This window comes from Coregonus lavaretus (assembly GCF_964263955.1).
Source record: "Coregonus lavaretus genome assembly, contig: HAP1_SCAFFOLD_4064, whole genome shotgun sequence".
NCBI classification, from domain to species: Eukaryota; Metazoa; Chordata; class Actinopteri; order Salmoniformes; family Salmonidae; genus Coregonus; species Coregonus lavaretus.
This window is the reverse complement of record NW_028165657.1, coordinates 7,754-24,523: the sequence shown is the minus strand read 5'-3', so window position 1 is coordinate 24,523 and position 16,770 is coordinate 7,754. Positions and strand designations below refer to the sequence as shown.

General features: G+C 43.3%; 1 protein-coding gene across 3 annotated transcripts; it reads right to left on the bottom strand.

Annotated features, from left to right (window-relative positions):
- LOC311115639 (non-homologous end joining factor IFFO1-like) lies at positions 1–16,770 on the bottom strand. 3 transcript variants are annotated; one of them, XM_084190801.1, is made up of 9 exons: positions 15,401–16,770; positions 8,189–8,249; positions 5,477–5,572; positions 5,031–5,171; positions 4,770–4,957; positions 4,448–4,574; positions 2,766–2,861; positions 2,160–2,290; positions 1–1,900 (listed from the first exon to the last, which is right to left on the bottom strand). In XM_084190801.1, the coding sequence occupies exons 1-9, from the start codon at positions 16,411–16,413 to the stop codon at positions 1,792–1,794; spliced, it is 1,962 nt and encodes a 653-aa protein (XP_084046927.1). In that variant the 5' UTR covers positions 16,414–16,770; the 3' UTR covers positions 1–1,791. The 3 variants fall into 3 exon arrangements, with proteins under 3 accessions (XP_084046927.1, XP_084046928.1, XP_084046929.1); XM_084190802.1 differs by having other exon boundaries at positions 2,766–2,858; XM_084190803.1 differs by lacking the exons at positions 1–1,900; positions 2,160–2,290 and adding an exon at positions 2,566–2,659.

Here is a 16,770-nt window from a genome sequence, read left to right as displayed (position 1 = left end):
CTGTGTTATCTAGTGAAACCATAGGCTACAGCTGCATTCTAAAACAAAAATACCTGCTCTCTCTCTCCTCATGTTGACTCTGGTTACAGTTTGCTATTTACTTAGACTCGACACAGTAAAATGGTATTACATTATAATTACAGTAAAACTACTTTTGGGGTTCTTTGGGATTCAGTGATACAAGCACCACTATGTAACATTTAGTACCAGGTAGTTACCAGTTGTGTTGAAGAAAGAATACAATGTTACACAATGTTATCCAATAATTCCTTAGTAAATACCAGGTAACTGAAACAGGACGGTAAAATAATGTTACCATGACCCCCTGTCTGGTGTCAACAAAAGGGCAGAGGGAGACAGGCAGGTTTTTGTTTCAAAATGTGACTCGAGTGCAGAATCACAAACGGGATATCAGTGACGGTATCTGAGTGACTGCATCTTAGAGTTTAGTTTACTATTTGACTTTTTTTAAGTTTCCATCGATACATATGAATGAAGTGTAGATGTCTTGATAAAATGCGTGCTATGATTTGATATTATTTTAGTCCGTTTGAATAACTATGATACATTACAGTATATTTCTGTTTTGTTGCTAATAAAGTGATACATCTGGAGTTCTCTCTTGCCAACTGGGCTTGGCTTTGTCTAAGGGTGCGTTCGTAAATTTTCTCTGGCTATCTACTCTGATTTCAGAGCACTCTCATTTGAGTGCCATAGCGCAGAATAACTGATGAATTTACTAACGCTCAACACGTTGAATATGGCTGGTGCCAGTAAACGTTGGCAAAAAAGCTTAATTAAATTGTTGCCAGCATCACAGCTAGTCATCAACGCTCTGGATAACATGAAAACAGCCTAACCAGCTCTGCTAGGGCGAGTAAAATGGTCAGAGTGAGGTGTCATTTTTGTCTGGATGTAGCTAGCAAGCTAGCCAAAGTTAGCCTGTTAGCTTGGATGCTTGACTGCCGTTGCGAGGTCAGAACGCTCGGATCAACCCTACTCCTCAACCAGAGCATCCAGTGTGCGCTCTGAACGCGTTCAGTATGCGCTCTGAACACGCCGAGAGCGAAACGCTCTGAATTTACGAACGGACAATCTGACAACGCTGTGCATTTACGAACGCCCAGAGCGCACTCTGGCACTCCAGAGTGAATTTACGAACACACCCTAAGGCTTATATTTACTGTGTTATACTTGACTTAGTCTAAAAACAAGCCCTCAGAATGTAGCAACAGGACAGCACACTGTTAGAATGATCTGCTATGCTAGCCTGACATAAATGTATTGGTGTGTGTTGGTGTGTGTGCCTTGTGTTTATCATTATGGCTGTGAGGAAATGGATCATGCTATAGGAGAGTTATTACCATGGTACTCTGTAGTACCAACTCCTACCCCAAGAGTACACTCTAGCCTACAACTCATATGAGTTCATTCAAATATTGCTCATACTTTTCTATGAGGTATTCTCAATTCAAGTTGTGTATTTCAATCCATTACCTCGTCACCTTTGCTCTGCTAAACAGTGGATTCTTATGTACAGACTTCCATGGTGCTAGTAATACCACATTCCAGTAGAGGGGAGTAAAAGCTGTTGGAAACACACAATACTACACCGTCGCTAAAACAGATAGATCTGTCACTTTCCCATATTGATGCTTGGGAATGAAAATAGACTAATAAACATCTAGTGGTTAGAATGTAAATATGGTGTTGCTATAGTGACGGCAGAGTGTTGAGTGGTACTGTGGTTGGATGGAATGACGGTCATGTGATGGAGGTGGTCTTGATAGGTCATGATCTGGGAGGAGAGTTGGCGGGAGGAGGCGACGCTATTGTCCCTTCCTTCTCTGCCTGGTCAACGCTCTCCTCACCAGCCCCAGCCACAGGAGAGCCAGGTTTACTAGAGAGAGAGAGGGAGAGAGGGAGAGAGGGAGAGGGAGAGAGGGAGAGAAAGAGAGAGTTATTTTTTGGGGGGAATGTATAATTTAGAGAATAACAGGTATACAATATACAGCAGACACAAACGTGTTTAAAACTTGGTCAAAGAAGATTAACGGATTAATGTAAGATTACTGTAAGTCATTAAAAGTGAGCCAAAGAGAAACCGTGAGAGAGAGAGAAGTGAATGCCAGTGGCAGAGAGTGAGGGAGTGAGTATACCTGTCCCCACTCTGGGTGATGAGTCTCCTGCAGGTCTCCATCTGTACATCCAGGCCTCTCTTCATAGAACACATCTCCATGTATTCATGTAGGTGACGGTTCATATCACTCTTAGCTGTAGCCAAGTCATACTGGGGAGAAACACATCACTCTTAGCTGTAGCCAAGTCATACTTGGGAGAAACACATCACTCTTAGCTGTAGCCAAGTCATACTGGGGAGAAACACATCACTCTTAGCTGTAGCCAAGTCATACTTGGGAGAAACACATCACTCTTAGCTGTAGCCAAGTCATACTGGGGAGAAACACATCACTCTTAGCTGTAGCCAAGTCATACTGGGGAGAAACACATCACTCTTAGCTGTAGCCAAGTCATACTGGGGAGAAACACATCACTCTTAGCTGTAGCCAAGTCATACTGGGGAGAAACACATCACTCTTAGCTGTAGCCAAGTCATACTTGGGAGAAACACATCACTCTTAGCTGTAGCCAAGTCATACTGGGGAGAAACATACAAGTCATACTGGGGAGAAACATACGGTCAAACATTAACATAGCCCTACACACACACATACACACCCACACACACACCCACACCGTCTCACCTCAATCTGGTCGATGGTCTCTTGGTATTCTTTCTCCCTGGATTTGAACAAGTCCTCAGTGTCGTTAATCACCTTCTCCAGACACTGGTCCTCCTGCTGAGAGGGAGAGGGAGAGGGAGAGAGGGGGAAAGAGGGAAAGGGAGAGAGGGGGAGAGAGGGAGAGGGAGAGAGGGGGAAAGAGGGAAAGGGAGAGAGGGGGAAAGAGGGAAAGGGAGAGAGGGGGAAAGAGGGAAAGAGGGAACGGGAAGAAAAATAAGTGGAAGTGATAAATGATAGAGAGAGGAGAAAGAGTGTGTTTATTTATGAAGACGTGTCTGTATGTGTCAGTTGTAGTTGTTTATGAAGACGTGTCTGTACGTGTCAGTATTAGTTGTTTATGAAGACGTGTCTGTATGTGTCAGTAGTAGTTGTTTATGAAGACATGTCTGTATGTGTCAGTAGTAGTTGTTTATGAAGACGTGTCTGTACGTGTCAGTATTAGTTGTTTATGAAGACGTGTCTGTATGTGTCAGTATTAGTCGTTTATGAAGACGTGTCTGTATGTGTCAGTAGTAGTTGTTTATGAAGACGTGTCTGTATGTGTCAGTAGTAGTTGTTTATGAAGACGTGTCTGTACGTGTCAGTATTAGTCGTTTATGAAGACGTGTCTGTATGTGTCAGTAGTAGTTGTTTATGAAGACATGTCTGTATGTGTCAGTAGTAGTTGTTTATGAAGACGTGTCTGTACGTGTCAGTATTGGTCGTTTATGAAGACGTGTCTGTATGTGTCAGTATTAGTTGTTTATGAAGACGTGTCTGTATGTGTCAGTATTAGTTGTTACAGAAATGTCCTCTATTGGATTGGAGCAGAAACCCCTTTCAGCACATTTATAACACATCAGGATGCAGTAAACAGAAGGTGTCTTTATGGCCAGCAAACCCCATGACCAGACAGTACAACACAGTAGTGTTACACATAGCTGAGTTAATCTACCGATGTAATCAGCTAATTAAATTACACTGAGTAAGGCCTTTTTATTTACCTTAGAGTGACAAGACAGACAGTGTTTCAAATGTTTCTCCTGACTGTTAAAATGGAAAACAGATACTAACTAGCAAGTGTGTGTGTATGTATGTATGTGTGTGTGTGTGTGTGTGTGCGTGTTTGGGTTTGAGTGCCGGTGTGGGTGTGCAGACACAAGCCTCCAGGCATGCAGTCATTAGTGAAAAGCTTTGTGGAGTGTGTGAGTGTGCTAGGAAAAATTGCCTGCTAAAATATATTTCCCAGAGGAGTGAAGGTCAGTTTAGACCTCTAGTACCACTGAGATCAGACAGCCAGGCCCAATGCCTGTGAGCAATAAACCCTGCTTTTAGCAGGCCATTACCCCATCCCTCACCCAACTCATCTGTCTAGCTCTATTCAAAACCATTTCCTGGAAAATACAATTGACAATGCTATAAAATGAGTAACTGTGAATACAGAAACTCCTGATAAATGTCTATGGACTGTTGTGTAGCCTCTGCATAAAGATATCCGTACAAATCATTAAAACAATATAACTACTTGGACAAAGGTACTGCACTAAGTCATCAATTTGTACTTCTGAGAAGTTGAAGGTACTACCTACAAGGTTATAACATCAGTTAACCCCATAGAGTTACTATGGAATACCTAAACATCAACATTCTAAAGTGCTCCATACCTCTCCTGGCTGGCGGGTGGTCTCTGGAGCCAGAGTGCATCCTGGGAAGTCCTCCCACAGCAGCAGAGTCTCCTCTGTCTCCTCCCAGGCCAGGCTGTCACAGTCATCCTCAAACTCACACTCCCGCCTGCAACACACACATATGTTTGTTTATTAACGTTTGTTTGGCCCCTGGAGAAACTGCACATCGAAGATTCCTTCTTATCAGTCTAATACCTTTACTATGGTAGAGTACAGACAGTGTAGAAGCTGGTAGTACCTGTATAAGCCTGATAAGAGAAACTACACATGTAACAAACACCAGTCCTGTAATGTTACTCACAGCTGGTTGAGCATCCTCTGCATTTCCTCGTTGATCTGATTGGCTGACGAGCCACAGAGCTCCTCCTCTCTGGGCAGGCCCCCATCGCTCTCTGAGGTGCTGATAGTTTCATCACCCTCACTACCGTTGACGTACAGCGGGGTCTGTTTCCGGGGGCGACAGTTGATGGCAGACTGGGTGTTAGGGACCTAGGAGAGGAGAGACTTAGACTTAGACTTAGACCGACAGACCAACAGACCGACAGACAGACAGACAGACTACCTGGTACATCTGGATGACATCCTCACAGTTCCTCTGCTGGGCCACGTCACACAGGCGAGCCGTGATGTCGATGCGTCTACAGATGTCCATGTCCACCTTCATGGCCTTCTCCTGGATCTTACTGTCCAGATCAGACATGTTCTGCACAGAGAGAGGTGGTTACGGTCTCCTAGTAACAGTTATCATCCTAACCAGACCAGGAGTGATCTCTGTGTAGAGTGTGAGAATCAGACTAGGGGACCCAGTGGGACAGGAGAATGAACTAGACAATATTGAGGGTAAAAGGGTAATAGATGAGCAGATGATTTGTGTGCAGTCAGATCAGGACAGTATGAGGCTGTGTGTATATGGGAGAAAGATGTATACATGTTGTTGATGATGGTTCTGTGAAGTGTGGTAATAAGACTAGGTGCATGTTGAGAGGAACTTTGTGGATATAGACTCACGTTGCTCATGAGGCCTTTGAAGAGCACCAGTTCAGCCTTCAGCTGCTGCACTCTGACAGCCAACTCATCCTGACAGCCCTCACTCTCCTGGAGGTCCTACAAACACACACACACATAACCATGAGATGCATGTCTATGCACACACGTACACGTACACGTACACGTACACGCACAAACGCCTGCAGGCAAGCACAAACACACACACACACACACAAGCCCACCACTCACACACATCCTGGAAACCAGCTCAGCCCCTACTTTCCTGGAAAATACCAGATTATATGTTGACCAACTCAGGGTAGGGACAAACAGTAAAACATTCTATATGGACCAACTCAGGGTAGGGACAAACAGTACAACATTATATATGGACCAACTCAGGGTAGGGACAAACAGTACAACATTATATATGGACCAACTCAGGGTAGGGACAAACAGTAAAACATTCTATATGGACCAACTCAGGGTAGGGACAAACAGTAAAACATTCTATATGGACCAACTCAGGGTAGGGACAAACAGTAAAACATTCTATATGGACCAACTCAGGGTAGGGACAAACAGTACAACATTATATATGGTCCAACTCAGGGTAGGGACAAACAGTACAACATTCTATATGGACCAACTCAGGGTAGGGACAAACAGTACAACATTATATATGGTCCAACTCAGGGTAGGGACAAACAGTACAACATTCTATATGGACCAACAGTAAAACATTCCATATGGACCAACTCAGGGTAGGGACAAACAGTAAAACATTATATATGGACCAACTCAGGGTAGGGACAAACAGTAAAACATTATATATGGACCAACTCAGGGTAAGGGCAAACAGTAAAACATTATATATGGACCAACTCAGGGTAGGGACAAACAGTAAAACATTATATATGGACCAACTCAGGGTAAGGACAAACAGTAAAACATTCTATATGGACCAACTCAGGATAAGGACAAACAGTACAACATTATATATGGACCAACTCAGGGTAGGGGCAAACAGTAAAACATTATATATGGACCAACTCAGGGTAGGGACAAACAGTAAAACATTATATATGGACCAACTCAGGGTAGGGACAAACAGTACAACATTATATATGGACCAACTCAGGGTAGGGACAAACAGTACAACATTATATATGGACCAACTCAGGGTAGGGACAAACAGTACAACATTATATATGGACCAACTCAGGGTAAGGACAAACAGTAAAACATTCTATATGGACCAACTCAGGGTAGGGACAAACAGTAAAACATTCTATATGGACCAACTCAGGGTAGGGACAAACAGTACAACATTCTATATGGACCAACTCAGGGTAGGGACAAACAGTACAACATTCTATATGGACCAACTCAGGGTAGGGACAAACAGTACAACATTATATATGGACCAACTCAGGGTAAGGACAAACAGTACAACATTCTATATTGACTCAACTTAACTCAAATCTCACTTCAAATCCAAAGTACAACACTATAATCTGTCCATGATGATTATATATATTCTCTTTACAGTGTAAGGATAGATGTTCTTACCCTAAGTACAACAACACACAAACATATCCACAGATTATACATTGACAACCCTGCCTACTTAATCTCACGAGTGCCTTGGATTATATTGTTGATATAATTCTCCCTCTTTTCTATGAAGTATTTGATTCCGTAAACTACTAGCCATAATATTTTGCAGAACTTCTTCCTGAGGTATGACTAGACATAAAAGTATAAAAGTTGATTGTGTCTGAGCTGCAAAGGAAATAAGGTAACTTGACTTGATTCGTCCCTGAGTGTTTCTTTGTGTATCTCTTGTACATTTTTCTGCATGGATAGTTGAATGTAAAGTGGAACTTTGCTGCATGCCATGTGGTCTCCTGTTGGCTCAACCGAGCCTGTCTAACTGGATCAGATAGATGTCCCCTGCAGTTGCATCCTCACACATTCGCACACACAACAAACCTGAGAAACCAGAGCCCCACCTGGCTCAGCTTCATACGCTCACCGAAAGAGGAAGTAGGAAGTACAAATGACTTTCAGATGAAGTAATTCACTCTGACGGGGACCAATGGGTGCCATTTTGGGGAGTTGATATTGTTGCTGTAATTCAATAATTCTGTATGTGCGTAAGTAGCTACATCACTTCCTCAAATAGCTACTCAATCATTTGGCTGTTTGATCATGACAGTCAGCTGCTGTCTATAACACGTATGACGAATGTCATGGGTGGAGCATCTAACTAGTAGGTTAGGCATTTACATAGCCTACAGTACTATTATGTTAGCTGTTTATAAACATATTATATTAGGTTAGTGGTTTGCGCACAATTAAATTGAGCTGTTTCACACAAGCAATTGAATTAGATTGTTTCGCATGCATCAGGGCAATGTCAAATGTGTCAACACTGCCAGAACCTCAGACACAGCGTCAGACAACACTGCGCTTCTGGCCCCACGCCCTAAGTTAGTGTATAGATCAGTGAGGTGGGCCTTTGTGTCTACAAGCATTGAGCACCTAAACATTTCAATGTAATGTCTTGTTGTCATGTTTGATATGCTGACATGGCTTTGTTCTTGTCCCTGCCAATCAACAGAGAATAGGTGTAACAGAAAGAGGGGGATACATTTACCTCCTATGTATCAATCAATAAGAGAGGCCAGGCACACACACACAAACACACACACACAGAGGCAGTGTTACCTCCTGTAGGTCTTCCATCTTCTGCTGCATGTCCACTCTGACAGTGTACTCCTCCTCCCACCTACACAACAAAAATACATGTGAAGTATATGACAGAGTGAAATGGCGACATCATAATAATAACTATTAACTGTGTGTGTGTGTGTGTGTGTGTGTGTGTGTGTGTGTGTGTGTCTATGTCTGAAACCCCTGGTCAGACAGCACCATCAATCTAGTGAACAGTAATCTCATTAAAAACCTGTACAGTTGACATGTTACAACTATGATGGCTGATTCAGTGACTCAACACACCACACAGACCCCACTGCACAGCACTGCCACTTATATAATTGCTGCTTAAAATGCACAATACTGCGACATGTCGGAGCCTTTACCAAACTGCTCTTAAAACGAATAGAGGTTATATAGTGTACAGAGAGACGTTTTTGTGCCATTGTGCACACTGTTGTGATTGAGATAGATGGGTAAGGTGAGAGTGAGGGACAGGGAGAGAGGGAGAGGGAGTGAGGGAGAGGGAGAGAGCGAGTGAGGGAGAGGGAGAGAGGGAAGGGAAAGATGAGCTGAGCTCTCTTTGGAAGCCACCTCCCTTTTCCAGCAATTACTGCCTACCTTGCAGAGTATACTGCATTGCAGATACTAGGTGGAGGGGAAGCCGCATGGCCGCATGCAGTTGGGGAGAGAGAGAGAGGGGAGAGGGAGAAAGAGAGGAGGTGGGGGAGGGGGGCTGAGGAGAGGAGAGTAGAGTGGAGCTGGCAGTGGAGAGCGAGAGAGAGCAAGAGTGAAAGTGAGTGCTGATTTGGTATAGATCAGACATAACCTAAACCACACTATTCAATTAATTAAAACAGGAACATTTCACATCTGGTTGGAAATAAATAGGGAAATTATCTCAACAGAGAAAATTGTCCTCCTGTGTGGTACCTATATCTCCCCACTAGAATCCCCATACATTAATGATGACACCTTCTCCATCCTAAAGGGGGAGATCAACCATTTCCAGGCCCAGGGACATGTACTAGTCTGTGGCGACCTAAATACCAGAAGTGGACAAGAACCCGACACTCTTAGCAGACAGGGAGACAAACACCTACAGTGAGGGAAAAAAGTATTTGATCCCCTGCTGAGTTTGTACGTTTGCCCACTGACAAAGACATGATCAGTCTATAATTGTAATGGTAGGTTTATTTGAACAGTGAGAGACAGAATAACAACAAAAAAATCCAGAAAAACGCATGTCAAGAAAGTTATAAATTGATTTGCATTTTAATGAGGGAAATAAGTATTTGACCCCTCTGCAAAACATGACTTAGTACTTGGTGGCAAAACCCTTGTTGGCAGTCACAGAGGTCAGACGTTTCTTGTAGTTGGCCACCAGGTTTGCACACATCTCAGGAGGGATTTTGTCCCACTCCTCTTTGCAGATCTTCTCCAAGTCATTAAGGTTTCGAGGCTGACGTTTGGCAACTCAAACCTTCAGCTCCCTCCACAGATTTTCTATGGGATTAAGGTCTGGAGACTGGCTAGGCCACTCCAGGACCTTAATGCACTTCTTCTTGAGCCACTCCTTTGTTACCTTGGTCGTGTGTTTTGGGTCATTGTCATGCTGGAATACCCATCCACGACCCATTTTCAATGCCCTGGCTGAGGGAAGGAGGTTCTCACCCAATATTTGACGGTACATGGCCCCGTCCATCGTCCCTTTGATGCGGTGAAGTTGTCCTGTCCCCTTAGCAGAAAAACACCCCCAAAGCATAATGTTTCCACCTCCATGTTTGACGGTGGGGATGGTGTTCTTGGGGTCATAGGCAGCATTCCTCCTCCTCCAAACACGGCGAGTTGAGTTGATCCCAAAGAGTTCGATTTTGGTCTCATCTGACCACAACACTTTCACCCAGTTCTCCTCTGAATCATTCAGATGTTCATTGGCAAACTTCAGACGGCCCTGTATATGTGCTTTCTTGAGCAGGGGGAACTTGCGGGCGCTGCAGGATTTCAGTCCTTCACGGCGTAGTGAAGTGTTTCCAATTGTTTTCTTGGTGACTATGGTCCCAGTTGCCTTGAGATCATTGACAAGATCATCCCGTGTAGTTCTGGGCTGATTCCTCACCGTTCTCATGATCATTGCAACTCCACGAGGTGAGATCTTGCATGGAGCCTCGTGGAGTTGCACTCCTAGACAACTTCCTGGACAAAATGTTTCCCTGCAATAGTGAACATTTTACATTTACATTTTAGTCATTTAGCAGACGCTCTTATCCAGAGCGACTTACAGTTAGTGAATACATATTTTTTTATACTGGCCCCCCATGCTCTATCAACTGAGCTACATCCCTGCCGGCCATTCCCTCCCCTACCCTGGTCGACGCTGGGCCAATTGTGCGCCGCCCATGAGTCTCCTGGTCACGGCCGGCTGTGACAGAGCCTGGATTCGAACCAGGATCTCTAGTGGCACAGTTAGCACTGCGATGCAGTGCCTAAGACCACTGCGCCACTCAGGAGTCCCAGGTGTAAACTTAGCAATAAGAAGCCAGAACAGAACAGAACAGTATATCAGCTAACATATCAAATTTAAATTCAAGCAGAATACCTAAGAAAACTAACAACAATGAGAAATGGTTTGATGAAGAACGCAAAAACCTAAGAAAGAAATTGAGAAACCTATCCAACCAAAAACACAGAGACCTAGAAAACCTTAGCTTACACCTTGACTATGGTGAAACACTAAAACAATACAGAAATACACAAAAAAAAAAAAAGAAGGAACAGCATTTCAGAAAACAGCTCAATGTGATTGAAGAATGCATAGAATCAAATCACTTTTGGGAAAATTGGAACACACTAAACAAACAACAACACGAAGAGCTATCTATCCAAAATGGAGATGTATGGATAAACCACTTCTCCAACCTTTTCAGCCATTTAACAAAGAACCAAGAGCAAAAACATATACATGATAATTTACTAAACTTAGAATCAGCTATTAAAGACTACCAGAACCTTTAGATTATCAAATTACATTGGATGAGCTACAGGCCTGTGGTGTTAATGGTATACTAAACAAAATGATTTAATATACAGACCACAAATTCAAATAGGCTATTCTTAAACTCTGATCACCCCAATCCACAAAAGTGGAGACAAATTTGACAGTGGAATCTGCGTCAACAGCAATCTCTGAAATATCGTCTGCACCATCATCAACTGCAGACTCCAACATTTCCTCAGTGAAAACAATGTCCTGAGCAAATGTCAAATTGGCTTTCTACCAAAATACCATACGACAGACCACGTATACACCCTGCACACCCTTACTGACAAACAAACCAAAATAAAGGTAAAGTCTTCTCATGCTTTGTTGATTTCAAAACAGCTTTTGGCAGGGCACTAGAACATCCTGCAGCACCAGGCCTCACCCTACTGGACTCAGAAATCAAATGTCTACGGTTTGCAGATGATCTGGTGCTTCTGTCCCCAACCAAGGAGGGCCTACAGCAGCACCTAGATATTCTGCACAGATTCTGTCAGACTTGGGCCCTGAAAGTGAATCTCAGTAAGACAAAAATAATGGTGTTCCAAAAACGGTCCAGAAGCCATGACAACAAATAGAAAATGATATCTAGACACCGTTGCCCTAGAGCACACAACGAATTATACCTACCTCGGCCTAAACATCAACACCACAGGTAACTTCCACAAGGCTGTGAACAATCTGAGAGACAAAGCAAGATGGGCCTTCTACCCCATCAAAAGGAACATAAAACTCAACATCCCAATCAGTAATAGAACCCATTGTTCTCTATGGTTGTGAGGTCTGGGATCCACTCACCAACCAAGAATTCTCAAAAATGGGACAAACACCCAATTGAGACACTGCACGCAGAATTCTGCAAAAATATACTTTGTGTGCAACGCAAAACCCCAAACAATGCATGCATAGCAGAATTATGACTATACCCGCTAGTTAGCAAAATGCAGAAAATACCTGTTAAATTCTACAACCACCTAAAAGGAAGCGATGCCCACACATTCCACCACAAAGCCCTCACCTACAGAGAGATTAACCTAGAGAAGAGTCACCTCAGCCAGCTGTTTCTGGGTCTCTGTTCACAAACACAAACTGACCCCACAGAGCCCCAGGACAGAAACACAATTAGACCCAACCAAATTATGAGAAAGCAAAAAGAAAACTATTTGACACACTGGAAAGAATCAACCAAAAAACGGAGAAAATTGGAATGCTATCTGGCCCTAAACAGAGAGTACACAGTGGCAGAATATCTGACCACTGTGACTGACCCAAAATGTACAGACTCAGTGAGCATTGCCTTGCTATTGACAGAGGCCGCCATAGGCAGACCTGGCTATGTGCACACTGCCCACAAAATGAGGTGGAAACTGAGCTAAACTTCCTAACCTCCTGCCAAAGGTATCACCATATTAGAGACACATATTTCCCACAGATCACACGGACCCACAAAGAATTTGAAAACTAATCAAACATTGATTTATCTTCCCCTACTATTCGTACTACAACCAATTGCGCATTGATACAACACTGTACATAGCTGATAATACAGTATAACACATGAAATAAAATGTATATATTTTTCAAACCTTTGTGAGTGCAATGTTTACTGTTCATTTCTAATCGTTTTTTGTTGATATTGTCTCTTCTCACTTTTGTTTACTGTTTATCTCACTTGCTTTGGCAATGTAAACATGTTTCCCATGCCAATGAAGCCTCATTTGATTTGATTTCAGAGAGCGAGCGAGCGAGCGGAGAGCGACAGCGAGAGAGAGACAGAGACAGAGAGAGAGACAGAGAGAGACAGAGAGAGACAGAGAGAGACAGAGAGAGACAGAGACAGAGACATATATAGAGAGAGACAGAGAGAGAGAGGTGATAATCCCAAACAGCAGGTCAGGGAAAGAAGGGAGACAGTAAGAGGGGTATGAGAGAACTATCCAATGAGAAAGAGGGAACAATGAATAGCAACATGAATGGACAGATGGAGAGAACAAGGGACAGGGCAGGGGAAGAGAAGTGGAGGAGAAGAGTGGAGGAGAGGGAAGGAAGGGGGTGGATCTTATACTGAAACTACCTCTTTGAAGTGAATGAATACACCAGTGGGTTTCCCTCTCTCTACGTTTTGCCTGCAGGTAGATTTAACTGCATTGCTACAACAACAGACTAATAATATGCCATTTAGCAGACGCTTTTATCCAAAGCGACTTACAGTCATGTTTGCATACATTTTTACATATGGGTGGTCCCAATGACAGCGATAACATTATTTCACTACACTGGAGGCCTAAATCTATGGAGGACTAAAAGTGCCACAATTAAATAAATAAATACACCATTAAATAATTACTTAAATGTGTCATTAATTAATTAAAATTAGAATTAAATACATAAATGTGTTATTAAATGTGTCATTAATTAATTCAAATACCGATTCATTTTATGTAAAATACATATATAATAATTTCACTATTTACATTTACATTTCATGATCCTGCATTGCAGTGATTCATGAATTACTTAAAACTGTCAAACTGACCCATCAAAGTCAGTGGGCGGGGCTAACGCGAATCTAGTCTGATCCATTGCTTTGGTCTGAAGTAGAGTAGGCCAACCTGGATAGAGACAATGGAGGATCTCCGTCAACTTTCCAGGGAGTTGGTTAGAGACATTTTAAACTTAGCAGAGGATGTAGAAGCAGGACCTGCTGACATTATCCGGAATTGATTTGTCTTGGCTTGATGCAGAGGGTAACCAATCAGGCGTTAGGTTCCGCCTACCAACTTTTGATGGGTCAGTTTGACAGTTTTAAGTAATTCATGAATCACTGCAATGCAGGATCATGAAATGTAAATGTAAATAGTGAAATTATTATATATGTATTTTACATAAAATGAATCGGTATTTGAATTAATTAATGACACATTTAATAACACATTTATGTATTTAATTCTAATTTTAATTAATTAATGACACATTTAAGTAATTATTTAATGGTGTATTTATTTATTTAATTGTGGCACTTTTAGTCCTCCATATAAATCACATCAATGACTGTACATTATGGATGCTATCAGATATATGGATGTCTGAAGGTGAGACAAGCCTGGACTTGATTCACTTGGAGATGGCAGTAAGGTCACAAACAAACAAAACAGACACAAACACACACTTGTCCCAGGTCCTCCCGATCCCAAACCAATCCCTGACCCTACCCATCCTTTCTAATGGGACACACATGCTTGTCTATCACCTTACATTCATTGGGTATGGCATTTTCTCTGAAATATGTTTATCCAAATCAACATATGGTCATACCTTCAGTATAGACCATGTCTATGTGACCTGTACAACGTGAATCGAAGCCACAGCCCTGCTGTTGCTAGCGCCACAAATCAGCGGCCCGGGGCCTAGTTCTGTCACAGAATACAAACTGCAGCCATTTCATAATTGCAGAGGTGCACGAATTCCTGTGACTGTGTTTGCAAGACATGGCCCGTTCCCCTTTTTTTCTAAATGGGCGCTAAGCAAATATTCCTTCCCCAAGCCAAACCATAAATCAAATCTTCAAATACTTGAGCTGTGCTTGATTTATATAGTTTGCCTGGTTCCAATTGAATAGTCCCAAAAGTACAAAATCAATGGAGTAATCCCAAAAGTACAAACAGCTAAATCAAGCATACCTCATATATATTTGACCTAGGTCTGGAGTCCACTTGCTAGTGGCAAACTCAAGAGTTCAAAGGTCTTTGAACTTCAAAAGCATTGGTGTGATTGTTGAAACAGAGCCTTCCTGTGTTGGATCTCAATTAGATGACTTCATTCTGAGTCAGTTATGGTCTGATAATGTTTGGTATTTCACCCAGCTGCCGTTTGACTGAAGGCCCTCTGCCTCTCTAGCAATAAGAATGGTGTGGGCTGTGGCAGAAATAGACAGAACACAGGTTGGACACAGCTGCTCTCAAAGGCCATCTGTTGTAATAGGGCCTTCCACTCCACCCATGTAGCATGAGCAAAATGATACATGTAGGCCTATTATAGTTTCACTAAGTTACATCAACTGACTTTTGCCAAGAGACGTATAATCACAACTCTAGGTCACTGTGCGCCTTTACACGCGTCAGGCACACACATTTATTAGGCCTTACGTTGGTGAATAAATCAACAAACAGGTTGATCCTATTTACCTGCGTTTGTACTCGTCCCGCTCCCTCTTGACTTTGGCCAGGACGTTGTACAGGGCTCTGATCTCCGGGGTGATGGTATCAATCTGGACCCCGACCCCATCCGGCTGGACCCAGGACACACCGGGGCTGGTGACGCGCGTCTCCACGCCAGAACCGAGCTTGCGGGTATGGTTGTAGGACCAGATAGTACCGGGGAGGAACCGGGGAGGCGGGTTGGTGGGGGTTCCAGTTCCAGTACTGAAAACCGTTTTCCCGTTGGTGATCGAATTGGACCCAGCTGGAGAGTTGATTGTCGGGGTTGATAGGCTTATTGTGATGGTCGGATTCTGATTCGGTTCGCTGGGGTTTGTTTCAGCTTTGTTGTTGGACTCAAGCGTGAGGACAGTGTTGAGGGGAGGTGTGAAGAGGGTAGTGGGTCGTCTTGCGGAGTTGTTGGTGTTTTGGAACGGGAGTGACCCAGGCCTGAGCGGAATAGTTCCCACAAACCCGGTCTGTACACCTATCTCTTGGGTATGGGCCCTTCTAGCGCTTTCAGAACAACCTCCATCACAGCTGTTCTTCGCATCCAACGCCTGTTGTAGTTGTTTCTCCAAAATCTTATTCCTTCGCTCCAGTTCATGCACTTTGGCCAGAAAGCATCGGAACCGTAAGTTCAGAGTCTTTAGGACACTGATATTGGAGCCCAGGTCGTTCCTCAGGGCCATCGCTGCAGGGGGTTGGGGCACAGACCGATGATAAGAGTGGTTATTATGGTTCAGATGCAGGTAAGCTTGTGAGGGTGTGGTGAAATCGAACCCTGGCAGAGTCTCCGTGCCCAGTCCGGGATGGTCGCCTAGGAAGAAAGACGTCGGGTCGGGCGAGCCGAAGACGGCTTCGGGCAGAAGGCCTGAGGGGGAATCAGGATGACTCTGTCCTCCTTGATTCTGTTGCTGTTGATGTTGGAGAAGTGAGTTCGCCCCTAACAAAGGATTCATGCTATGATATGGAAAACTAAAGCGCTGCAGATCTGGCATGAACACGGACGGTAATTTTCTCGGTATAAGATCACCAAAATAAAATAATGACAGGCTGAAGGTTAACTTGTTGTTGGATACCAGACGTATCCGTGACTGTCCACTTTTACCTGGTTACGTAACTGTTTCTAATTACGAATGTTATCCTCGATTTATCTCCGGTCGGTCTAAAGAGGCTGGTGGAATAAGTGGCCCTCTCTCTTCCTGACTCGCTCTGTTGCTGGATAACTGTCGCCCAAAAAAACAATGCGAATAGGCCAGTCCGACGGCTATGCGCAGGCGACAACACTCCTCAAATGTATTTAAGAAAAGTAATGTTTTGGTATACAGGCTATATGAAAGAAAGTACTTTTAAAT